At 37.5% G+C, this 26,566-nt stretch overlaps 1 protein-coding gene across 16 annotated transcripts in view; it reads right to left on the bottom strand.

Annotated features, from left to right (window-relative positions):
- Positions 1-26,566, bottom strand: part of tns1b (tensin 1b) — a 245,918-nt gene that overhangs the window by 66,642 nt on the left and 152,710 nt on the right. For 14 of the 16 annotated variants that reach the window (XM_084123219.1, XM_084123216.1, XM_084123215.1 and 11 more), the window contains 7 exons: positions 16,017-16,058; positions 7,560-7,609; positions 3,319-3,490; positions 3,179-3,229; positions 2,965-3,087; positions 1,027-1,091; positions 549-632 (listed from right to left, as the gene is read on the bottom strand). In XM_084123219.1, coding sequence (XP_083979345.1) covers positions 549-632; positions 1,027-1,091; positions 2,965-3,087; positions 3,179-3,229; positions 3,319-3,490; positions 7,560-7,609; positions 16,017-16,058 — 587 coding nt within the window. Of the gene's footprint in view, positions 1-548; positions 633-1,026; positions 1,092-2,964; positions 3,088-3,178; positions 3,230-3,318; positions 3,491-7,559; positions 7,610-10,681; positions 10,935-16,016; positions 16,059-26,566 lie in introns of those variants that run through there. The other 2 variants (XM_084123209.1, XM_084123221.1) reach the window with 2 other exon arrangements.

The raw sequence follows: 26,566 nt of genomic DNA on the forward strand, positions 1-26,566 counted from the left end.
CATCATTTTAACAACTTTTGTAACATTATAAATGTCTGTACTGTCACTTTCGATCAAAGTGTGCCCTTGTAAAAGTATTAATTTCTTTAAAAACGAAATCTTGCTGACCCCAAACTTTTGAATGGTAGCATATTTTTTCAGCATTAGCAATCACAGTGAATTGGATTGCAACTGCAGCAATAGTTTGAGCACATCTGATCTGAGACCTGGTTGTAGTGAGAGATATGTAATTTGCTTATACAGAATGATAGTGGCGGTAATGAGGCAAGATCAGACATGATCCTCAGAAAGAGATTACGTACCTTTTTTTTTTCCTTCTCATTTTAAGGCCACACCACACTGCCATATGGTATGGTTAGGTAAACGACACATAACCCAACTTAACCTAACAAAACTCCACAAACATAATTTGCATGATTGGGGCACCGTTATCTGGAGGTGAAGCTCATAAATTTGAACAATGGCTGAAACTAAATGCTCACAATGAGGGTCAAACTCATAAAGCACAAAGATAAGAGGTCAGATGGGGAAAACAATGCACAACTGACCTTCTCTGGGAAGGCTGACCCACAGGAAGCACTTTATCTTCATAAAACCTCTTCATGGCAAACCTGTCCAGAGCCTGGTCTGCACTGCAGAGGCACAGGAAACACGTTTGGGGAAATTTCTCCAACACATTGCAAAAAATTACGACATATTCTTAATGAGCATCTTTGTCTAGTTTTCCAGTAAACGTATCTAAATCTGCTTCTTGAATTCACTGGAAGCTTTCTGTTCATAAAAATAGCACTTTTTGCATTAGAGATGAATTTGATCAGCACTTAATTTGAGTCTTGAGACAAATCCTCCTTTGTAAAGTGATGCGTTTTGGCAGTTGTTTTTCCCGCCGCCCCCACCGCTCATGTGTTACCTAACCTAACGTGTGGCCAGTCTTGTGATGTGGGATTAAGGTCTTTCCATAATAAGTGTTCAGAGGAGCATCTTTAACTCAATAAACACAGACAGTACGAAGTCTGCATGTCTTACCTCGCCGATATGTTGCTGTAATGCATGTACGCAGCCACAACCACCCCTGTTCGACCTCGGTTTCCCTGCATGAAGAGAAGCAGATGGGATTATCAAATAATGCAGTACATTATTTCATGTCTACATCATATACGTCTAAATATTTAGAATATTTAACACACTTTTTTTTTTTTCAGATGGAAGTCATATTAGTTTGTTTATATTTAAGGAACAAACTAAGATGATTATATATGTCACAATTTACAATTAAGTGAAATTCTAACATGGAAATACTGTCAAGAAAACACGCGCGCACACACACACACACACACACACACAATTACTGGAAAAAATAAAAAATAAAAATGTATTCAAAACACTAATAAATACAAAAATACTATATTAATGGTAATGACTAAAATAACAGTAAAAAGGTACATCAGAGCAGCAAAAAAAATGACCCCAAAAAAACATGACAGAAATACAACAAAGTATTTAATCTATGGTTTGAGTCATTTTGAACACAGTTGTGCTCTTTCTGAATGAGTGAACATTTCCACCATCAAGCCATCGCCTCGTCTTTCCACTGTTACAAAAAACAACACAGGTTGCCATAACAATACAATGTTTATGGTTTCTTGTTAAAAAGGCAGCATATTTGTGTCTATGACATTTCTGGCCCTTTATAAATCCAGATCACAACCTCTCTTGGCAGTGTTCCACTTCTTAGGCCACTGAGAAAGCTCTCATGAGGCGCTTTACTGATAGTAATGGGTAAGATGCACTTTTAGGGTGTGGAAAGAGTCGGGTGTATTTGAAATCAAGTGGAAATACAGTGAAATTTTCAGGATTTCAGGATAGACCTGCGACTCACTGAGAACACAGTGGTGTAGAAGATAACCCACAAACTCCACAAGAGGCTGGAATCCCTTTCATTAGAGAGGCATTTAACAATACCGCTATCCTCAAAAACAACATTTTACAATCTAACTTCAAAACGCATTGTCATCATTCTAATGTTTATAAGCGGTAACCAGCAATGTGACTTAACCAAATCAGAGGGCGATGAAAGAGTAAATTCAAATGAATTGTTTAAGAAAACAGATTAGCTTGAACCTCAAGACTGGGTCAGGCAAAGGCTTTCAAAACAATGGCGAAGTACTAACTTTACAAGTAAATTCAGTCATGTTTTCTCACATAAAGACTTTGCAGTTGCTTCATAAATCTCACTGTTCAGACCACCATAACCTTTGGGCGCACACCACCCCAGGTTTATTAGGAGTAGCATGAGAACGCCATCTACTGACAAAGCACTCTGGGTACTATTTACAGTAACTATAGGCCTACTGTGCAGAGAGAAAACTACTATGCAAACATCAGTTTCAAAACCTATTGAGCTTCCTTGCTGGCTATTGAAGGAGCATCAAAACTCATTTCATTTTTTCTTTTTAAATCAGTATTAAATGATAGACACACACACACACACACATCCATACACTGTCCGGCCACAAAAAAAAAAAAAAAAATTAGGCTATTATATTTCAAGCCTCTTATATGTTTGGCAACAGTTCTTCTAACCCTAATTGATGGAGTGCTTGATTCTTGCATTGTCAATACAAGATCTTGAATAAAAAATGTATGCACCTCTTGATGGAAATAACATCACAACATTTATTTCCATTAAGAGGTGCATCAATTTTTGATCAAGATCTTGTATTGACAATGCAAGCGACTTTTTTTTTTTTGACCAGGCAGTTTATACATAATCATTAGATTACTAGATTTACAATTACATCTATAACCAATTTGCATTGGTAAACACCTTGAATAGATTTCTTTACAGTGCATTATGGGCATTGCCTGTTGCATATATCTTTGGAAGAGCCTTCACATCATTAGTGCATTAATAATGGCCTTCAAATCCAGCTCACTGTGTTTTTTTTATAACTAAAACAGTACCTTATTGTGTAAGACCACCACATTGTGACTGTCAGCATTCATCCAAGTGTCCATGGCTTTGCAGATGCTGCAGATCTTATCCAGAGCTGGAGCGTGATGGTCCGGCCAGCCAAAATCCAACACCTCGCGCAAACAAACACACAACAGCATAAGTAAGACCAAAAGGAACCAACATCTCTACATTAGATAACATAAAACAGTAAACTCTACTTACTTTGGGATTCAGCTTGGAGATATCATATCGCTTTTCACTGAGGTTAAAGAGCTGTAAAAAATAATATAAATAATAATGTCTAAAGTGGACTAATCAAAATAAAGTGTAACCCTCAAGGCTATTGAGTTTTGAGGTCTCACCAAGTAGTTGTCACCATGTTTAGAGCGTAGCATGGTGGCCACCTCCTTTATGTTAGTGCTGTAGCTCGGTTCTTCTACATTACTGGGGAAGGTCACAGAAATGATGCGTTCTGTAATGTAGACCAGGTCCACCTCATAGTTTTCCTCCATGGCCTGGATCAAACTCAAACTCCTGCAAAAATCAGAAGACCAGATAACGGTAAGAGAACATTAGCAATAACAATGCATGTCTACAGCGAATCATTTGCTTTGTTCGGTGTGCAACAAAGGCAATTCACAACATTCACTCAAGCACAGTCTTGTGTCTCACAGGCATCATGAAATCACCATGTTTTTTCAGAAGAATGCCTCACCTCAAACATGTCAGCGCTGAACAGTCTATTAAACACATATCTGATGTTCAGTATGGTTTGAATAAAATATAGTGGGGAAAGATTGATCGCAGAGATAAACAAACGAGATATGAAAATATCCTGCATTCCGTGTGTGCAGCAAGGCAGACAAAAGAAAACAATTTGGTCACTGGTGAGGCGTAGGTCTGCCAAGGATGTAACCACAATCAGACCCCCATCTCTGACCTCACTCTCTCCTCAGGTCTGGATTTCAAGGCAATCAGAGAGAAGTACAGCAGGAAGACGGCCATCTTTAAATCCAGTGCTCCGTTCCAAAACCTACTGTAGTAAGCTTCCTAAGTAGGCAGCAATTTGGTGTGCTCCCAAACTGAAAACTGTTATAAAAAGTAGCCTGAATTCTCTTTTTGGAGAATCCCAGAATGCATTGTGACTAGCTTAAAAAAATAGTTTAAAAAAATATATGAAAAAAATATTGGGTTCTATATCATAGAGAATGAATCACACACGCACACACACAATTGAATGCAATATTTTTTCATACATTGAGCATGTCAAAATGCATTCTGTTATATGCAGTACAGTGGCTTACGAAAGTATTCAAACCCCTTCATTTTTTCACATATTGTTATGTGGCTGCCTTATGTTAAACTAATTTAAATTAATTGTTTGTTTTTTCACATCAATCTGCACTCCATACACCATAATGACGAATCAAAAAACAAATCTGTGACAACTTTGCAAATACTGAAATAAGTACATTGCATAAGTATTCAAACCCTTAACTCAGTACTTATTTAAAGCACCTTTACAGCCTCAAGTCTTTTTGGGTATGACGTGACAAGCTTTGCACATCTGCATTTGGGGATTTTCTGCCGTTCTTCTCCTCAGATCCTCTCAAGCTCTGTCAGGTTGGATGGGGACCGTAGGTGGACAGTCATTTTCAGGTTTCTCCAGAGATGTTTGATTGGGTTCAAGTCCAGGCTCTGGCTGGGCGACTCAAGGACATTCACAGTGTTGTAAATAAGCCACTCTTGCATTGTCTTAGCTACAGTATGTGCTTAGGGTCATTGTCCTGTTGCCCAGTCCGAGGTTCTGAATGCTCTGGACCAGGTTTTCATTAAGGATATCTCTATATTTTGCAGCGTTGAGCAAGTTCCCCAGTCCCTGCCGCAGAAAAAAAAAAAAAAAAAAAAAAAACACAGCTGATGCTGCCGCCACCACCACACTTTACTGTTTGGATGGACATGATGCTTGTAAATGAGGTTCATCAGACCAGATAATCTTGTTTTCACAGTCTGAAAGAGTCCTTTAGGTACGTTTTTGCAAATTCCAAGTGGGTTTTCATGTTGTCATGTTCATGTTGACTCCACTGAGGAGAGGTTTGAGTCTGGCCATTCTGCCATAAAGCCCAGATCGCTGGAGTGCTGCAGAGATGTTTGTCCTTATTTTAGTTTCTCTCATCACCATTTATGGAGCTCAACCAGAGTGACCATCAGCTTCTTGATCACCACTCTAACCAAGGCCCTTCTCAATCGACTGCTCAGTTCAGGTCTAGGAAGAGTCCTGGTTGTTCCAAACTTCTTTTATTAAAGATTATGGAGGCTACATGCTTCTGTGAACCTTCAATACAGCAGAAGTTTTTGTAGTCTTCCCCAGATCTGTGTCTCGACACAATCCTGTCTCTGAGCTCTATGGGCAGTTCCTTTGACCTCATGGCTTGGTTTTTGCTCTGATATGCATTTTTAGCTGTTAGACCTTTTATTGAGAGGTGAATTGAATATCTCTTCAATTCAATTTGCCACATGTTAACTCCAACAGAAGTGAAATTGGAATGCTCCCAAGCTAAAATTCAAGTGTCCCAGAAAAGGGTATGAATACTTATGCAATGTAATTCATTCTTTTTTATATATAAATTTTCAATGTTATCACAAATCTGTTTTTGCCTTGTCATCATGGTGTACTGTATGTGTAGATTAGTGTAGATTGTAGATTAATTTGAAGGAGAAAAAAAGTAATTTATAGCAGTTTAACATAAGGCAGCAACAAAACAAAATGTGAAAAAAACTGAAGGGGTCATAAAATGAATAAACGTGTTTTATGTATGGTCATTTTCATTCTTATAGTTAGTTTTTCACAATTCATTTTACAACAGGCTAACAAAGCTCTATTGAAATCAAGCATGAGCTTGCTTTCTGTGTGCTTTAGTGATGTAGGGAGCAGACAGTAAGACAGCTCACTATTGAGCATGCAAAACTTTAGTAGATTACGGTCAGTATTTGAACTCAGGCTGTGTAGCTTTTGGAAAGATACCTGTTGGTGAGGCCCATTTTTTGCCCTTGTTTAGCAATGAAGCTATGCATAGGAAAATCTGGATTTCGTCATGTTTTCTGGGCATTGCAGCTACAGTAAATCATGTAAATCTCTCTACGGCTGATTTAATCGAAAAGTGATTCGCATGCAGTGCATTTCAGAGAAACAAATGTAAATAACACATGATTGTGAATGGTACAAGACATAAACATTGTACTTGCGCCACACTGTCTGGCAAAACACACACAACATTGCACATCTCTCAAGAGATCTCTCTGGATGATCTTAGTGTGTGGAAAATACAAGGCGTAACAATCTTTAATGTTAAGGATTCCCCGTCACACAATCCTTTTGAAAGCCCATAAGGTTTGTGCATTCATTCACTTTTAAACAATCCACTAACCACAATCCATCTTAACCAGGTTCTAAATGCAGTGAAACAGAGCTTAAAAAAAGGCACTATTGACTTTTGTTTGCACTATTTGTTTTGTAGAATTGAAAACAAAAGTTTAAGCACATTTTCAACTTAGAATGGAATAAGTTCTTCATCAAGTGATGATCAAATGAGGGAAAAAGAGCTGATTCATGTGCCTGGATCTCAAATGCTTTTCATATATTCTACGGGCATGTTTGTACTGTTAACTGTTTTGCAGTTAAATGGCAGCTAAAATAACACAGATAGTGCATGCAAATAAAACAGTCTTATCAGCGGGTGCAATTCATTCTCCAAAATAAGTTAAACTACAGTACCACACAACTCCATCTACCATTGAAAAGTATCTTGCCATAAAAACAAAACAGGAATGCTCTTTTTGGCAGAATCAAAGGGTTCTCAAAGGGTCTCGTTTTAAGGTTGTGCCCAAATGGACCGTTTCCCAAAACAAGAGACAAATAAAATAGCTGCCCATGTAAATAAAGAGTAAAAATTCCCCCTGGTAGCTGAAATGGGAGCTATTTGTAGTGATGTATTTCACAAAGCATCTTCTCACAGCCTGGCATGAACACACCCAACAGCTGAGAGACATAAGACCATCGGAATGGATCCGAGATCAACTCAAGTGTTATATAACTGGAGACTAATCTTTCATTTGTTTTGAATAATCTTATCTTTTGGTTTGCATCCTAGAGTGCTTTCTAGAGTGTTTTTGTTTATAAGATAGCCAATTCTGTTGAATATATTTACAATTTTTCTGATAGAAATTAATGCGTATAACTATGATAACAGGGATTTGTTTTTTCCATGGGTGGGCAGTGTCTCCTTTGCTACCAGTATCTATAGCAAGCGATCACTCAAGATAAAAGTGCCATTATTAATCTAATATATGTGGGAGAGAAGCCCTATAAGGACATCATAACGTATCCCTGGAGACTGTGTAGATGTTTTAAAACTTGTTTATTCTTTGCACTCATAAACTGCTATAAAGAATGTGAGACTGATCCAAGCAGAGTCAGATGTCAAACGGAGCTGGATTTAGGAATGCTTCATCCCTTGTGATTTCACTAAAGCAGCACACATGAGATATTGACTACTGACAGAACTGATTTCTGATTTCTGATGAAGACAAAGACATCTCTCACCTGGATGGCCTGTGTCGAGACTCCATGCTCTTGGAGGATTTGGTTGAGCCCTAAAAGAAAAGAAAATTAGTTAGTTACAATTAAAAAAATCTAGTTGAGGAAAGCAAGTGTCTGAACTAGATTCACGATTCCTGTAGGAAACATCAGACCAAATTATTTATTTTTTTAAACCATTTGCTGTTTTCTGTTGGTTATGTATGAACACACAACACAACACACACACTATATTTATGCAGCGTAAAAATGCATATATGCTTAAATAGATGCATGACGAGACATATTTGCTGTCAGTTTTGATTTCTGAACATTCAGTCAGTAGAAGATTTTTTAAACTTTAATCTTACATTTCGTAAAAGTATAAAGTTTACAAATCTAAAAATGTTAAGATGGCTGATATAATGTCAATATATTCACAAAACAATTTAATGAATGTAAAAGTGTACTAAATGAAGTTTATGCCATTTTTGCTCAAAAATCTAGTAAAAAAATACTATACATAAACAAAGCTATTGGTAGAGTTTGGAATCAACACAACACACAGAGAACATTCTGTTCAGCTTATGCAGATAATCTCGAAATGACCAAATAATGTCCAATTACTCAGCCTGGCCGATACAGCGGACTAATAATGATCTCACAAATACGACAGTTTCCAGATGTTTTTAGCCCATTTCCTGTTTAAAAATGACCGTAAACCAGTTATCCAAATGGGAGGTTACTCTTCATCTCCAGACCTTAGGCTGTTCTGCTGATTACACCAATGAAAAGGCCATTTGTTTGGACAGTTTCTTTTTGTTTCTCCATATGCAAAACTGTGTTAATACAGGTTGAAGAGAGCTGATGTGAGCGTGTGGTCTGTATCTAACATTGAACATGTCATCTCAGCTGTATATACTGTAAAGGCAATGACAGCCTGTGAGGTGAGGTGAGGTGAGGGAACGAAATTATATGGATTTCACACCGGAGACATTGAAAGGTGAAGTGTGTAATTTCTGCACTATTTTTTGCAATTTGGTTTGGTGCTGGTAGAGGGACAAAAATACACGCTTCACCTTTAATATCACATCTAGATACAAAGAAAAGTTAAAGTGTTAATGGTCTCACTCTGAGTCTTACAAAAGTAAGAGAAGCCTTGGAAGATGCGTGGTTTATGCTCACCGTCTAAATGACTAGTGTATGACTGACATGACTAAAAAGGAACAATGCCTACTAAGAAAACCCAGAATCCAACGTATAATTATACACAGTGCTGGGGCCTTTTCTAGAAACCATATAGACTTTGTATGCGGTTTCCCATATGTAGCAGTCTTAGAATAGTACAGAATAACTTAAGGAAGTGAGATGATGGGAAAACTTCAAGTTCAAATGTCTTCAAAAAGATAACATTTTACTGAGGTTTGAATCTGGTTTAACTGGGACATTGCTTAATGAGCGATGCCATATGTAGTGCATAACTAGAATTGTTTTGTTTTTTTACTATAATATATACTATAGAAATTGCCAGGATTATATCGTCTAACAAAACCCATTTGCTATTCCATTTGGTTAACAAAATATGGTTTTCAAAAAGTCGCACCCTAAACTCAATATCAATGTGAAAAGACAACCCTCCCTCCATCCAAATAAATAAATAAATAAATAAATAAATTCCAATGAAACACATCAACACTTTTAAAAAAATTCACACACATCACCTAATTCCCATGCCTTTTCCAGGTCTGGAAATCAAAACATTGACTGTGGGAACCCTGTACATTGTAATTAATTCTCTTAAATAAACACCTAAAAATGAAAATTCTGTCATTATTTACTCACCCTCATGCCTTTAAAAACTATTTGACTTTTTGTTTCTTCTGTGGGACACAAAAAAAGAAGATACTTTTTAAGAAAGTGTCAATGTTTTTGTTCATACAATGAAAGACAATGGGGTCTAAAATAACAGTGACTTCCTATTGACTTTCATTGTACAAAAACGGTCGAAACATTCTTCAAAATATCTTCTTTCCACAGAAGAAAGTCATGATGACATGATGGTGAGTAAATGATGACAGACTTTTTTGGGTGAACTATCACTTTAAGTGCCTATTTACGCTGTGTGTGTGTGTGTGTGTGTGTGTATATATATATATATATATATATATTTCGTTGTTATTTTTCATAGTCTTTCTACTTCAAAATTTCACGTTTAACTCAATGTGTAATTAATTAAATAAATTCTTTGTAACTCAATGACAGTCTTTTTCAAAGCAAACACCTTTTTTCTTTTAGTGTATAGGAGATTTCATTAAGTAAAATGTTCCCACACAGCATTAGTTTCCTAAATAATCCTCTTTTCCAAGAATCCCCAAAAAATCTACTACAATATTGTTTTCACATATAGTACTTAGAGACCAATCAAGCTTCAAATGATCAGACTGTAAAAGACCATTAACACATTTTGCAGTGTAACACACTTTTGTGTATACACTTGTGTGTATAGATTACTGGGCCAGGCCATTACGAACACTCATAAAGCGCAAAAAAAAAAACACAAATAAGCCATACTAAAAGAGATTGCCAAAGTCGCTCACTTATAGCCCGAGCAAGACATTACGACACACTCGAGTAAAACACCCTTGGCATTGCAAACCCCCTCTCTCCATCCACAGGGTCCACCTTCCATCTCTCGCCACACCGTGCCCGGCTCCAAAAACATTCCCTTAATCAGCCGATAATTGCGACCCCCAGAAGGATGGCCAAGAAAGGGTGGGTGGGGGGTTGGACGGGGTCTCAGCCAGGCTTGATCAAAACCAGCTGGAAACGCTGCTTTCGAGCGGGCCCGACAAATGAACAATCAGAGAGCTCAGGGAAGAAAGCGAGGGATAGCTTTGAGGAAATAGTTGCCACTGCACAAAGACCTACACTCTTAAAAATAAAGACTTTTGATTGGCATGAAGAACCTTAAACATCCATGGAACCTTTCCATTGCACAAAAGGTTCTTTAAAGTGGAAAAGTTATTTTAAGAACTGCTCACTGAAAACCCAAAATGGTTCTTCTATTGCATCGCTGTGGAAGCTCCCTTTTCGGAACATTTCATTTTTAAAGCGTACAATCAAAGTTAGGCGGAAACCTGAAGGCCTACCTTAAACAGGTAACCCGTACTCCACCTCCATGCATCACGCAAGGAGGACAAGCGCCTCCGTAGGGAGCCGCTGGGATTCATGGTCGGGAAGTAACGCTTCCCTTCTCCTTGCATTCCCCTTTTCCCGAAGCGCGCCCCACGTTCCTGGCTCTATTTTGGTTCTGCGCTGTGCCGAAGATGCCACATGCCTGGCGTCAAACTCAAGCGGACCGCAGCTTTCTTCCTTCTCCCACTTGCAGAGTTACTCTTTCCCTTGTTTTGTTCCCTCCCGCCTCCCTCTCCGGCCCCTCCTTGTTCCTCTGCACCTCTCCCCTCCCTCTTTCCCATGCTGTGCGTGTGTGCGCTGCTGCCACCCGCGTTTGTTTGGATCTTCAGTCTAGCCTTTGCTCTCTCTCTGGGTCACACACTCAGCAGCTGACTGGAGGAGATGATCACTCTGACCTCACAACTTCAACAATTCACAGTTGGGTCACCTCCAGGAAACCATGGCCCATCACCTCGCTTTCTCTAGAATATAAATGTAGTATATAAAGAATATAAAGAGGTCAAATCACACTTTTTTTTTTTTGCTTCTACATAGTTTTCATCCCTGAGGTCCACTTAGGATGCTAAAAATAACTGTAATTTTTAGTCATGATCATTTTCCATTCTCTCGCTGACCCTGAAGCACGCTGTTATTTTGCAGCCATGTCTTTAAGACTTCTATGTCAACTTTCACTTTGTATGTGAAATGGACCTTTTTCACAGAGTGTGATGATGCATTCCCACAGTTATTATTGCAAATCTAGCTAAGTATTTTATATTTAAAAAAAAAAATAATTTTATTGATGGATCTCTTGATGGAAATAACATCACAATTGTATGTCCATCAAGAGGTACATTCATCTTTGGTCAATATCTTGTATTGACAATGCAAGAGTCCAGCTCTCTGTAAAGTCTCCTCCAGCACATCCCAAAGATTTCAATGAATTTAAGGTCTGGACTCAGAGGTGCCGATTCATGTGTGAAAATGATTCTTCATGCTCCTCCCAATCATTCTTTCACAATTTGAGCCTGATGAATCTTGACATTGTCATCCTGGAATATGGCCATGATGTGTCTTCCCACATGACTGTTTAAAGGGTTAGTTCACCCAAAAATGAAAATTCTGTCAGTAATTACTCACCCTCATGTTGTTCCAACCCCGTAAGACCTTCGTTCATCTTCGGAACACAAATTAAGATATTTTTGATTAAATCTGAGTGCTGGCTCACTCCTCCATAGGCTTCTAAGACATTATAACTTAGACTAAGACATCACACACATGACCAGCAGCGGCCTACGTGTGACGTGCAACACAGACGCGCTGCGCTGAAACACTACGTGAAAAAACTCGAGGCCCAGAGAGAAGGAAATGAAAAGTGGAATAAAGTCGTTATTTTTGGGGGGTTTTGTGCACAAAAAGTATTCTCGTCGCTTTATAAACTTAAGATTGAGCCACTGTAGTCACTTGGACTATATTAACGATGTATTTAATACATTTTCTGGGCCAGCAAGTTATAATGTCTTAGAAGCCTATGGAGGAGTGAGCCAGCACTCAGATTTAATCAAAAATATCTTAATTTGTGTTCTGAAGATGAAGAGGTCTTACGGGGTAGGAACAACATCAGGGTGAGTAATTACTGACAGAATTTTCATTTTTGGGTGAACTAACCCTTTAAGAAATGAAAAGCTACACACTCCACCATTTTTATATTTGATTTATATGGCAAGTACACTCTTAAAAGTTGACTAAATGCACATTTACACATTTAAAATGTACAGTTTTAAGGCCTACAATATTGATGACTCGTCCTACACCAATGGGCATCAATCAAATGCTCCAAAGAATGAGAATGTCCTTCCCCAATATCACCTGACAGCGGGTAAAAGCAGCAGATAGCAAATCAGCAAAATAAAGCTTCCAGGATAACTGTGACAAGCCCTTTCATATGTCCTGCTGTCACTTCCTGTTTCAATAGGAAATACATTAACACAGTAAAGAAACAGCCCAAAACAGCTAAAAGCTTAAAGCTAATTCAAAATATTAATACACAGTAAAATAGTATTTATAGAATATTAAATAAACCCAAATGATTAGAGTTATGTTAAAAATAAACATCACAAATGAACTGATGAACTTTAAACATTTTACTTTTGCAAGTTCTAGTGTTTATAAATAATAACATCTACACTTCCTCCATATTACCTCGCTGTGGCTTTATGGACCAAATTTCTGAATACTAAATAGGTGTTGTTGACGTGTAAATGTGGGCGGCTGTACGCTACTGTCTTCATCGGTTTGACGTCAGAAGATCAGAAATCATCTCTGCGGTTTAGTCTTCAATAAATGTCCTTTTTACAATATGGAGGACATTCTGAGTTCTGAAAGTTACAGTGTGTTTTCATAGTACAATGAAGCCTTTATATCAAAAGTTTAGGAAAAATGTGATTCCTCATAATACGACTCATCCAAATCAGAGCCAGAAAGAATAATACGCAAATCCAATGACTATAGTCAAGACAATTTCAAAATATATCTATCTCAATCACTGCTTCAGCAGGAGAATTATGGTCTAAATGAGAAATGAGAGAAAAACAGACAAGCACGTTATCAAGCTCTCCTTGAAAAACAAGCTCTTGAACTAAAAAGATGGCACAGGAAGTCATATGACAAAATGACTTTGAGATTCAAAGGGTTTGTTATTGAGAATCAAAGACATCAGCATAACCACAACTAACTGACCATGAGAGACCCTTGAGGTGAGGGTGGTGCACGTTTCCCATGATGCCTCAAGAATGAGTAATACTGCCTGACACAGCTGCAAACATACACTGCTCCAAACATCTAGAGACCTATATTCTGGATAATTCACAGAAACGCACAATGCCAAGAATAATGCAGCATGATAAATGACAAGCTCAACGTATTTTAATTCACAGCAATATACAGCTTTTTGGCATCAGGGCACTAAAGAGGAATCAGTTTGAATTTAAATTAAGGCCTGTCGTTCGGCATCGGCCGGCCCAGTTTTTGTGGTGTGTTCCGCACTGTTGGCACTAGTTGGACAATGTCGGCCATATTTTGGACGATTGAGGATGATGAATCAGCAGATCGAAATCTGATTGGCTGTTCAGCTTAGTGAATGAGTCATTGCACGGTAATAAAAGCAAAAGTGATGAAAGCGAGCGAAGATGTCACTGCACAGGCTATTTTAATTTTATATCATCTTACCTGAGCATTCTAATGCACAAATACTTTCATAACAACATTAGCTGCCTGGAATGAGGAAGGTGATCAGAATGGTAAGCAAGCGCTGCTTTGTTTATGGTTTGTATATATGCAGTCCTATTTTCGGTTTCCCTTTTTGAATGATGAATATAGTCTAATGATAGAATATAACTTTTTGGCCGAGACGCAGCTGACGGGAGTCGGTCAATACAGTCAGCTTTCATCGACGCTAGTTCTTTTACGTCGGCTTGTTGTGTCATTAGAACCCCAGCATATCATGTTTAAAGGGTTAGATCAGCAAAAAATTAAAAATAAAATTCTGTCATTAATTGATCACCCTCATGTCTTCCCAAATCCGCAAGATCTTCAGAACACAAATGAAGACTTTTTGATGAAATCTGAGAGCTTTCTGTCCCTCCATTGACAGCTACGCAACTACTACTTTGACACTTTAAAAAGTTCATAAAGAGATCGTAAAACGAATCCATATGAATTGAGAGGTTTAGTCCAAATTTTCTGAAGAGGCTCAATCGCTTTATGTGATGAACAGATTTAATATAGGCTTTTATTCACATTAACATTCATCAACTCACACATTAGTTGTGGTAAATGGAAGCTCAAGCATGTTCGCTTGACGTGTAAGAACCAATGAGGTTCATTCTCGTGTTACGCATCACATTTGAGCTTCAGCAAGAACCAGTGGCATTCGATAATAATTCATATAACAATTCCATATCATAATAATTCTTAATTTTAAATCATATGAAGAATGAATGAATTGTGGTATTACATGTTTATAATTTAATAATGAATAATTTTTTCATAATTATTAAGAGTTTTTCTTTGCTTGGTCGAGGTGTTAAAAAAAAATAGCCATTTTTGCAATTCACATGAAATAACGATTTAAAAAAATAAGTCATAAGCTTCAACCAACTGGCTGTGGAATGAACGAAAACACAGAACGGTAACACAGACTTTTGGACTACTAGGTGATAAGGTTTAAAACGCCCCACCCACTTTCAGATTGTTCTTACACCCCTGGTTACATGTAGGGCTTTGCTTTTTTCACCATTTCCTTTGGCTACCCTCCAGCTCAATATTGTATCAATAAAACGATCTAATGATGTTTCAGGGGGATTATAAGAGTCTGTTGCTCTGTCCCTAAATCTCTGAGCATACTCATGCTCATATGGATGGCTCCAAACGAAAGTCTGAATTTTATTTGGATCAAGGCAGTTAGTCATCCACAGCTGCGTCTGGAGTGAGTGTTCTTCACCCAGGCATGAGGGGGATGAGGAACGGGGTGGACGGAGGGGCTTCTGAGAGGGGGGCTGCGGCACAAGTGAACACACATGCTTGAGATACAACTCAGATCTCTTCCTCTGCTAATCAGTTAAAGGGACAGTCACCCAAAAATGAACATCCTGTCATTATTTACTCATATCGTTCCAAACATGTATGATGTTAAAAGCAACATGAAATAACAGATGTGGTTACTTTGAACTGCTGTTGTATGGGAAGAGAGAGAGCTGAAAGAAATTTTTCGTTGTGTTCTTTTGGAATAAATAGTATCATACAGATTATTTTATTTTATTTTGTTTGGGGATTGGGGGGTTGAGTGTACTGTCCCTTTAAAGCATATTCATTGGGCAGTCATTATAGCCCCAGCTAGGCTGTGTTTAGCTAATCCAACCAATAATTTGAGCTTCAGCACTCCGTGAGGTTTAGACTGGAGAAGTTTAGACTACAGAAGCTGCATAGCAACAGTGTTAGCTAAAGACCTAAATATTTATACCTTAAAGCCGTTATTTCTGAAGCTGTCAGTAATGACTTTACACCGTGTTCAAACTGACCCAACAAACGGCAACACTTCAAACATTCTACATTTGGCTGTTGTACTTAGAATGTTGGAAACACAACCTTCATGTTCACACTGACCCAACAAGCTTGTCAATGTTCACTTTAAAGAAGGTGAGTGAAAAGGAAAAGTTTGTGGATGAAGGCAGTGTGAACTACAAAATATGCCATTGGCCATACTGATGTTAAGAAAACATGCATACACATGTCAACATTCAAAATACTCACTGTTGTCTCTATATGTTTCAGAGGGAGGTCATTGCTGGGTGCCTGAGGTAAAGAAAACAGAAGAAAGAAAGCAGGTAAGACACTGACTAGTATAAACAACTGGAAAGACTTCAGGAAATCCACAAATTCTCCAGATTCAGAATGAAGAGTGAATATTTTTTTTTCTATATGCACCAATGATGCATAGTAATAAACAGAAAGATTTTGATCTACGTAGTTCACTACATATATTTTACAGAAACATTTTAACGCATTAAAATGAACTCAAAATGATTAAAATAATCTTAAGAGCCAAAAAAGTGCATTAAAAATCCCTGTAATACTAACAATTTTATTTCAATGCAATTAAACTAATCATACCTCCATGTACAATCAAAAATAAAAATGAAAGCATATGTGCTACCAACGCCAAGGTCATTGGTTCAATTCCAAGGGAATGCATGAACTGATATATTGATAAAATCATCTTGGCCAAATGCATAAATGTAAATGCAATGTGTACATTATTTGGTAAGGTAATTCTGTCATACACCGATCAAACATCGCCGACGAGTAAAAGAGAGGACATGGGCTGGGTCCAGTGTGTAGGTGCATCACTAAACAGCTTGGGTAAATATTTAGACAAGAGCACATAGCTCCAGCGTCACTGTGAAAGAGCCCAGTGGCCGAGAAGGACCATATACAGAAGTTTAGCGCAGGATCTGCAGCACAGTTTATTCATCCGTCAACCCTGAGCCAAAGAAAGGTAATTATTTATGAGGACTCTGGCCCCCAGGAATCCATGATGTCATTCATGGGCCAGCTTGAGTCTGGCTAGCCTCAGAATACCCATGTAAGTCTGAGATGGCACAAGAACACAAGAAATCACCATGTAGAGATGGCAAGACATGGATAAGATAGTGCTGAGATCGCTATGTGCTGCTTTACTTTTCCAGTAACGGCAACTCTGCGGTTCTTTAAACTATCGCTGAACTCGAGGGCAAGGTTGAATAAGTCGGGAGATGTAATGGGTATAAAAGATGTGACCAGCATCCAAATCATTTAAAACCTAAAGAAAACCTTAAAGGTCCCATTGCATGGATTATTTTATTATTTTAGAATGTTTCCTGGGGTGCCCTTATAATGTTAGTATGTTTTTTAGATCAAAAGTTGTTATAATTTAGAAATAAAAGGCATATTTCCTAGCCTGATTTTAGCCTCTGATTTGAACGCTCTGTTTGAAGGGGCGTGTCTGCTGTGAGACTTCAGTGTAACGCCCACTGCTGTGATTGGCTGACATGCTTGCATATTAAATATTTAGCATTACATGTGGAACTCTCTCGAAAACTTTTACTATTACAGCTATTATACGTTTTTACTATTACAGCTATCGGGATTAACGAATCGTGAGAAGTTTTTTAAGTATTTAGATCTATTCCCATCACATAAAAGGTTGCACTGATGAGCATTGAGCAGATGACAGCCTGTTGATCGCATGAATGAAGATCTTATCATTGCAACGCAGTTTCTGCACTCTCACTAATGATTTCACCAATGCAAACATGAGGTAAGTACAGTAAGAGCTTTGTTGTGCAGTGTAACAGCGTCATTGATTTCATAATGAGTTTTGGCAAGTGTTCAGATAAACTCGCGCTGTGCGATTGGAAAGGGATTGTTCTTTGATCGCTTTCTGTATATATATTAATCACAGTTTAAGTAAGATTATTTTCATCCTACTAAGAGAAACGACAAGTTGATCGTTTAGTCATTGGCTTGATTTACTGATGCATAAACAGTATTGAACGACTTTGAGAGAAAGATTATCTGTCTGAACTTGAACAATTACACATCAGAAATTCACATAACCCACTGGTTCTTCAGAGGCTCTGATGAAGGAACTAAAAAAATACTTTTGTGTTCATTTGTACATCCAAACACTGAGCAACTGCCATGCTTCGCTCGTTTGCAAGCCATGATGTCTCTCGAGGAAAAACCAATATCGCGCTCACACAGCTCATTTTCTCATGGGCGGGACAAATTATTTTTGCGGGCAAAGATTTCTAGATTCGCCCATCTGAGCTTTCATTTTCTCAAAAATACCTAGGGCTTGGTTTACACCAGTGTTGGGGGTAACGAGTTACAAAGTAACGGATTACAGTAACGATATTACTTTTTTGGATAACGAAGTAAAGTAACGCATTACACTAAAAATATCGGTAACTACACTACTTTACTAGACTATAGGAATGTGCTTTCCTGCGTAACCCAAGCCGTGTTTGCCTGCGTGTAAAGCTCTGATCTGTTTAAGTGGTGCGTGCATGCCTGTGTGTGTGTGTGTGTGTATGCTTGCACCGTTGTCATAGAGATCGATTTGAGTGACATAGCTGCTGGTGAGAAGGGGAGCGGGAAATGGAGACGGAAACGGAGACAGGGGGTTTCGGCCAGTGGCGATATTCACATTACTTTCAGTTTATTGCTCGAAAGGACAAAAATATTCGCGTGAAATGCACTCTATGCCCAGGCAGCAAGTACTGGCCATCGGGACTACCGGGAGATTCCCAGTGGGTTGACGTGCCTTTTGGGCCGACATCTCATACTTTTTTTCTTTTTCTGTTTTTTGTCTTAACGGACCATAAAACTCGTACATCGTTTTGCTTAATTGGCGGCGCTGGGTTAAGTAAGTGCGTGCCGGTGTAATGCATTAGTTTAAAAAAGTCTGCGTCAGTTTTTTTTCTCCTGATAAGTTAGCTGACCGGCCCATGAAACACCTTGGCCCATTGGATCTTTTCTTGATCCTTGTAGAGCCTGCGGTAAGCAGAACTAACAGTTACTCTCAAAACACTTAGGCTATGTCATGAGTGTAGGAACCCATTACCCAGTAACGCATTATTTCCACATCTGCATAGTTGACGATTACCGTAATTTACTATAAATTTAATGAGACGCGTTTGTAAACCTCGTTTTCCGCCAAAATAAAAGCTTGATGCAGTTTCCGTCAAAATAAAAGATCATGTGCTTATATCTCTTTCAAGTATAGAAATTAGTACAAAACTAATTGTGAAAGTTTCCTTTATTTTTCAGTGCATTTGTTTTACAATATATGTCTATTAGTGTGCTATTATTATTATGGCCAAAATGCCAGGGGCGATTTTTTTTTTGTCCCAGTCCAGCCTTGATTATGTGTCTACCACCGCGGACATTTGTCCTTTATCCTGTTGTTTGTGGATTTTACAGTGAGGCATATTTCTTTGTGCAGACATGGATATTGTTCTTTCATATGGTTTTACATGCCATTTTGTATAGGCTACATTTATAAACACTATGCGGACAGGCTAAGTGATGATAGGGCTATGATGTTTGTCCGTATCTACAGGGTAAATTAAGAAATGGGAAAGTAAAGTAATAAGTAGTGAAGTTACTTTTCAAATGCAGTAACTAGTAAAGTAATCTCATTACAATTTACAGAAGTAACTAGTAACTAATTACTTTTTTTGAGTAACTACCCCAACACTGGTTTACACCCATCAAAACGTCTAGCAACTGGGGGACAGGCAGGCTAGGGAAACTCATATTAAGGTTAAAAAACCTCATAAAGTGAAATTTTCATGCAATGGTGACTTAAAAGGAAAAGTTTGTCGATGAAGCCTTGCCTATATATATAAAGTAATATAATATTTTTATAATATAATTAATTTTTTTTAATATATAAACTAATATAATGAATAGATTTTTATTCATAAAAATTATATATAATTAAAATTATTAAATAAAAATAAGTTAATTAAAATAAAATGATAAAATGTACCATTTTAAAATTAAAAATTATATATATATATATATATATATATATATATATATATGTGCATGAGCAGTGTTTTGTTATATAATGTGTAAAAAAAAATATGTGAAATGCATCCAGGGAATCGTCCAAAACCTAAAAGGAGATTCAAAACAGCCTCTGCTGAAAGGCGAAACCTCAGGCTATTGAGGTCTGAGTGGTCAGTGATGTAATGTGAATCATCAAATCTCTGTGTTCCGCAAGAGACCCTACATGTCAGTCTCAATTCCTGAGAAAAAACACTCTCTAAGTCTGTCTTCCAAGAGTAATAAAGATTGAGGGAAATTATACCCCAGCTGTAGAGTTAGCACTACTGCAGCCCCCAAAACGGCCTCCCAGAGCTGAGGCTCAACCGCTAACTAGAGCGCATCCGCTCCCTCCACACCGAGCGAGAGCGCTTGGCAACGACACATTTCTGTGAGCTTTTGAGCGCCTCATTATGTCCATCTAGCATGACCACCACCAAACCCATTATAGCCCTCACTGGTCACACAAAGACTTCGGTCCACTAGATGCAGTACAACTGCTGGTGGAACAACACAGAACCCGTTGAGCCGTTCTAGATCGCCTATCTCTGTTATCTCTCTCTCTCCTTTGCCAAGAAGTTCCTTGCAGAAGTTTTTACAACCACATCTGATGGAAAGCAGAGATTTTCAGAGAAGTTAACAACACACAATTAAAGCCAGCATGCAAATTCACAGGTAAGATAATTTCACGGATAAACTCCCCTCAGCAACAACAAAATCTCGTTTCAGTCTCAGGGAGAGTATATGAGTGTGCTGGAATATCAATGAAAAGATCGGGTTGGCTGAGAACAGATCAGACGCGTGATAATGGTGCCGCTGGGAGTCTTGTTCTTCTCCACTGCTCCAAATGTTAAAACTTAGCACATTTTGCAAAATGTGACACGCTCTCTCTCATCTTGCTTCAACTGCTCTCAGTATTTTGTATTTTGTTCGTCCTTCTTTCTTTGATCCTTTAATCTTTTATTTTCAGACTCGACTTGAAGTGAATGTAAAAAGGAAAATATCTGAGACTACAATCATGTAAAAGTAAAAAAAAAAAAAAAGATTATATATATATATATATATATATATATACGGTATATATATATACATTTTTGTATAATATAATAAAAAAATATAGATTTATATATAAATTGTACTATTTAGTGCACGAACTTTGGCGGCCCTAAAATACTAAACATAAAATGAAAAGTGAATAAACTGAAACAAGAAAAAAATTATGCAAAACCTAACAATGATAAAATGAAAACTAATGAGAACAAAATGTAAAAAAATTCAAATAAAATAATGACTAATTCAAAATGTAAAAAATTCACAACTACAATAACCGTGGCTTACAGTATGTTTATGTATTGACTGCAGAGACAGTTTCCCAGGATATTGGGTTAAGAGTATTGCACCATAGTAACGATGGTGAGCAATATTTTGCATTGAGCAACCCTCCAAATCCTGAGTCACCACAATCTTGGATAAAAGCTGCAATTTTTGTACATCAGTGGCAAAGATTCTTAATCATCAGGCTACTATTGCCAAAGTAAAGTCAGTGCTCGGGTCTTACATGCTCAGCAGCTTCCTTCAGGCTTATGTGGTTTAGACTGCTTCTTAAAATGTTAACAAGAACTGATCTTTTTCAGCTCCATCAGTCATACTGGAGCTTAGTGGACACAGATCCTGTACAGAGTGCGTCGGGTGAGGCCAGTTCCATAATAATTGCCTGAGTTGCTCTTGCAATCATGGATGGATGGATGGATGGAAGTACAGATAGCCAGGGATGGATGGATGGATGGATGGATGGATGGATGGATGGATGGATGGATGGATGGATGGATGGATGGATGGATGGAAAAAAACACACGTTTTAAAATGTAAAGGTTTTATTCACCTCATAGATAAACAAACACATATATGTTAAGTCCGACTGGGAATCGAACCCGGGTCTCCTGCGTAGCAGGCGGGAGCTCTACCTCGGTGCCAAAAAGTGGTGTGTTTCAACTCAGAATGCAGAGACAGAGACAATAACTCAGTTCAAGGGCTTTACTTGAAAAGCGGGGCAAAAGTCCACTATATCTGTCAGAATCAGTGAATAATCCAGAAGCAGGAGGCAAACTCATAATCCAAGAAACAGGCAGGTACAGGTCGGTAAGCAACAATCACAGGGAAATAAGGACAGGTTTAGTCAACAGGACTGTACCGGTGTCAACTCAAGACTGAGCAAATAACTCAAGACGACAGGGGTTTTAAATAGGCAGCTTAACAAGTTTCAGGTGAAACTAACAAATCAATTATGAGAACATGTGACAGGCATAAAACAAAAAAACACTGAGGAACTCACATGGCCAAAAAACAGTCACATAATTCATGACATGTATATCTGTTTAAAATGTCACCTCTATTATTATTTTAATACATTTTATATACTATATACTAATTAATGGACCAGATTGCAAGAACACTCACATTTTCTTAACAGAACTGTAATTCAATAAATTCAACTTCCTCTAATTCCAGTTCCACTTCCTGTGAATGTGGCCAATTCTAATTCCAACTCATGAATTGAAAGGAAGCTCATTCTTAAGCGATGCTGTGCGGCAAAGTTTGAATAAGGTTTTGTGTTTTGAAAAATTCCTAGCCCTAAGTATATGAGCCACAGAATAGTGAAGCATGTCTTAGTGATCATGACTAACAAGGGCCGCCTGACAGGATTACAGGGGCAGATCTGTGTATCGACGGGCGCTCAAGTTGATCAAAAAGACTGAGAAATGCATGTGTGACTGACTTAATTTGGTCCAGACTGACACGGCTCATCATATGATCATACCATTCACTTGAACCGATTCACAGAACGCAAATTATAGCCCACTTAAGTAAATACTGCAGAAAAAAAAAAGAAAAAAAAGCACAGGGAGTTTCCTAGCAGGAAGGCACAAATTGAGTGAACAGAGCCTCCTTTAAAATGACATGTAGCTAAAATAAACTCAGACGGTACTTATGTGAAACCATGAATGCACTATTATCATTATAATTAATATATTTATATCCTAAATCTACACAGGCAGGTCAACATTTCCAAAACGAGTGTCATCTGCTACACTGATTCTATATCATCACAATAGATTTTTTGTTTACTTTTTAAAATGGTATAATGCTATGCTGCATTCAACTGGGAAAAGGCTGCATTTACCACTACTGGAAATAGTGTAAAAGATGTACTTTGAATTTGGAAATGTGCAGAAACCCCCAATTTAGATTCTGCAGAGATGATGCAGATGTTTGACTAGAGAGATATACACAGTATTAAACCTTTACATTTTAAGCAAATAAAGTAAATCCATTAGTCTTAGTTTTTGCATCATCATAAAAGCTGTTTGAACTTGCAGAGATTTGCTGTGTAATGTTGTGATGTTTTCAACATATTCTCTGTTGAAAAATGGACATCTGCAGAACAAATGCTAGCACTGCATAGCATGGTTTACACTCTGCAATCGAAGACTTGTTTTATGACAAGCCAAAAACCTGCAAACCTCTTGGGAAATCCAGCTTAGGCTGGTAGTTATGCTTTTAAAAGATGTTTTCTGGTTTCTTGAAAGTCTAAGAAGGTCTGCTGGATTTTCAAACATATATTCTTATTCAGCAATGCTATCATTAACTAAAACTAAAATGCAAACAAATGAAATAAACACAGCAAACAGAAAGAAAACAAAAAAACTATCTGTGAAATTAAAATAAAATAACATTAAAATAAAATAAAATGGCAGGAATTTAAAATGGCCACAAATTAATTTTAAATGTTTATGATACATGGCATAGGCTATATAATAAAACTTTGAAACTCACATGTATCAAACATGTAATAGTTTTAAATATACTATTTATTTAGTGCATTCGCTTTTGCAGTCCTAAAATACCAATACTAAGATAGATGGTCATTAGATAGTTGACAAACTACTGTGCTCCAAAAAAACATTTTAATCATCATATGCTGGAATGAGTTAGTAGCTGGTTTGTTGCTGGTCCAAGATGGTTTCCCAGCTGGTGAACATAATTGAACCAAGTACGATATGTTCCTGGATCAACATCTGTGTTGATCCTGGAACAACATTCCAATCTTCCAATCAGATTGAGGGACAAGTTTACAGTTTACTCCAAGTTAAGGCTCACAACCAGGGTTAGGTGCTTCTGCATGAGTGTATGGGATAGAGTGTGTAAAGGAATAACTTATGAGTAGGGTTAGGTTTAGGGGTTGGGATAGGGTTAGGACTGTTTTCGGACAGAATTTTTTTTTTTTCAGGATCAACAAAATACGTTGATCCAGGAACATGTCTTACTTGGCAAAATCCTGGTGACCTTTACCAGCTATTGATAAGCTTTGTCCAGCTAAAAACCATCGGCCATGTTTCAAAACACTCAAACTGGATTTTCAAGCATGACTCCTTTACGGTCAGAAGCCAGGAATATCCCACTTCTGACTTTGGATGGAAAGCAGCATAAGTGTTTGTTAAGTAGTGTCCCCACAGCGAGCAGATCTACGAAAGCGCTTCAGTTTCGGAGCTGAGGGTGTGTCCACGTTAGTTCGGTGAGACTGGTTCCTTCCCTCCCAATGTGGTATTCCAGCCTTTCTTCTGGGGTCCCGAAATACTCTGCCTTTGTTTTGCTAGTCTCTGCATTTAGAACAAGGCTCCCTGTGTGCTTCTGTTTCATTTCGGCTTCATGTGGGTTAAGTTGTAGTTTTATGTTTCACTGCGAGCAGTTCAGTCTGTGCCTTTATTTCCCCCCTGGAATACCGATGATCAGCAGCTATTTGTCCTAAATCACCCCTCAGACCATAATTTGTATGCAACAGGTATAAAAGGCATTTTTAAAAGCTTTCATGTGCATTTCTGTGGGCCACAGATTTATATCCCAATGAAAATTCCTTAAACCGCACAGTTAAAAGAGGCATTTTGTCAAATGTACCATGTGCTTGTCCAACTAATGATGGGAAAAACTGCCTGTTCTATGTTCAGAGTGCTTAGACATTTAGTCACTGACGTAGTTGAACTGCTCACAGAACTGCGACGATGTAGATCAGATCTGTCCTCAAACACAGCGCAAGGCTACGGAAACAAAAGGAAACCACAAAGAGGAGGAGGCATTTGAAGCCAGAAGTGAATGTACACACTGCATATTGTCTGCTGCCACCTATTGGTGGCTACGGGAAGTGCATGTTCCTTCCAACAGCACAGTGCATTACTCTGTTGATTTAAAGGGGTTATATCATGAGGTATCTAAATGTAGTTTAAATTTATAGATAAAACTTTAATATACTATTTACTGTATATTATGTACTATTTATGTACTGTAACTTCAAGCTTCAAAAAAGGCTCATTAAATATAGAAGTTCCTTAAGCCAGCCAGACAAATCTGAACATGACCATTATCACATCAACAACCCCTACTGAGTGTTCAGAAACTTAAAGGGATAGTCATCCAAAAATGACAATTCTGTCATCATTTACTCAACGACTTTCTTTTACGGGAACACAGAAGCAGCATGAGGGTGAGTAAATAATGACAAAATATTAATTTTGGGGTGAACTATCCCTTTAAGATAAAGATCAGAGGAACTAGCGCAACAACAACTAACTATAAGAGTACAATGAAGTCTGTCAAACCTGTGCATTTTCTGGCTGTGTGTAGCACCTACTGCTCTGCACTTTCCACATTTAAAAAAGCAGTGCCAATTGTTCAATAAATCTGTCATTATGATGTAACTCTACAAAGAGGATGTTACCGAAGGACAAAAAAAAGACAAAGAAACCTTAAAGGCACAGCTGCAAATAATGGCAGTTTAATCAGAGATTTGATAGAAAATGATCAATGAAAATTAAGACTGTTTGCAGTGCACAATTTTTTTTGACTGATATTATAAAAAAAGGTTGCAAAAACAATGACTAAATTATTATTATTATTATTATTATTATTATTATTATTATTAATATTATAAAATTGTATTATAATTTACAATGATTTTATAATTATAATTTTATTTAATTATAAATTATATTGCATAAAAAAGAAAACAAATAATAATTAAATTAAATAAATAATAATTAATTCATAAAATGTAATAATATGTGACCCTGGATCACAAAACCAGTCACAAGTCGCACAGGTATATTTGTGGCAATAGTCAACAATACATTGTATGGGTCAAAATTATCGATTTTTCTTTTATGCCAAAAATCATTAGGATATTAAGTAAAGATCATGTTCCATGAAGATATTTTGTAATATTTTCCTACCGTAAATATATATAGGCTAACAATTATTTTTGTGAGTGAATGCAGCACAATCACGAACATAAATGGACAACTTTAAAGGGGATTTTCTCAATGTTTCAATTTTTTTGGCACCCTCAGATTCCAGATGTTCAAATCGTCGTATCCTGGCCAAATATTGTCCTATCCTAACAAACCATACATCAATGGAAAGCTTATTTATTCAGCTTTCAGATGATGTATACATCTCAATTTCAAAACTGTGACCTATGTGACTGGTTTTGTGGTCCAGGGTCACATATATGTAATAATTATTTTTAATCAATATGTATATTACTTGTTTTAAAATAACTAATTGATCAAAAAAAAAAAAAAAAAAAAAAAAAAAAGTATAAATATGACCCCTTTTAAATGGAGAAGTCCTGCTCATTTTTTAGGGGCTTGAGGGCT

Source organism: Abramis brama (genome assembly GCF_963993115.1).
Source record: "Abramis brama genome assembly, chromosome: 8".
Lineage (NCBI taxonomy): Eukaryota > Metazoa > Chordata > Actinopteri > Cypriniformes > Leuciscidae > Abramis > Abramis brama.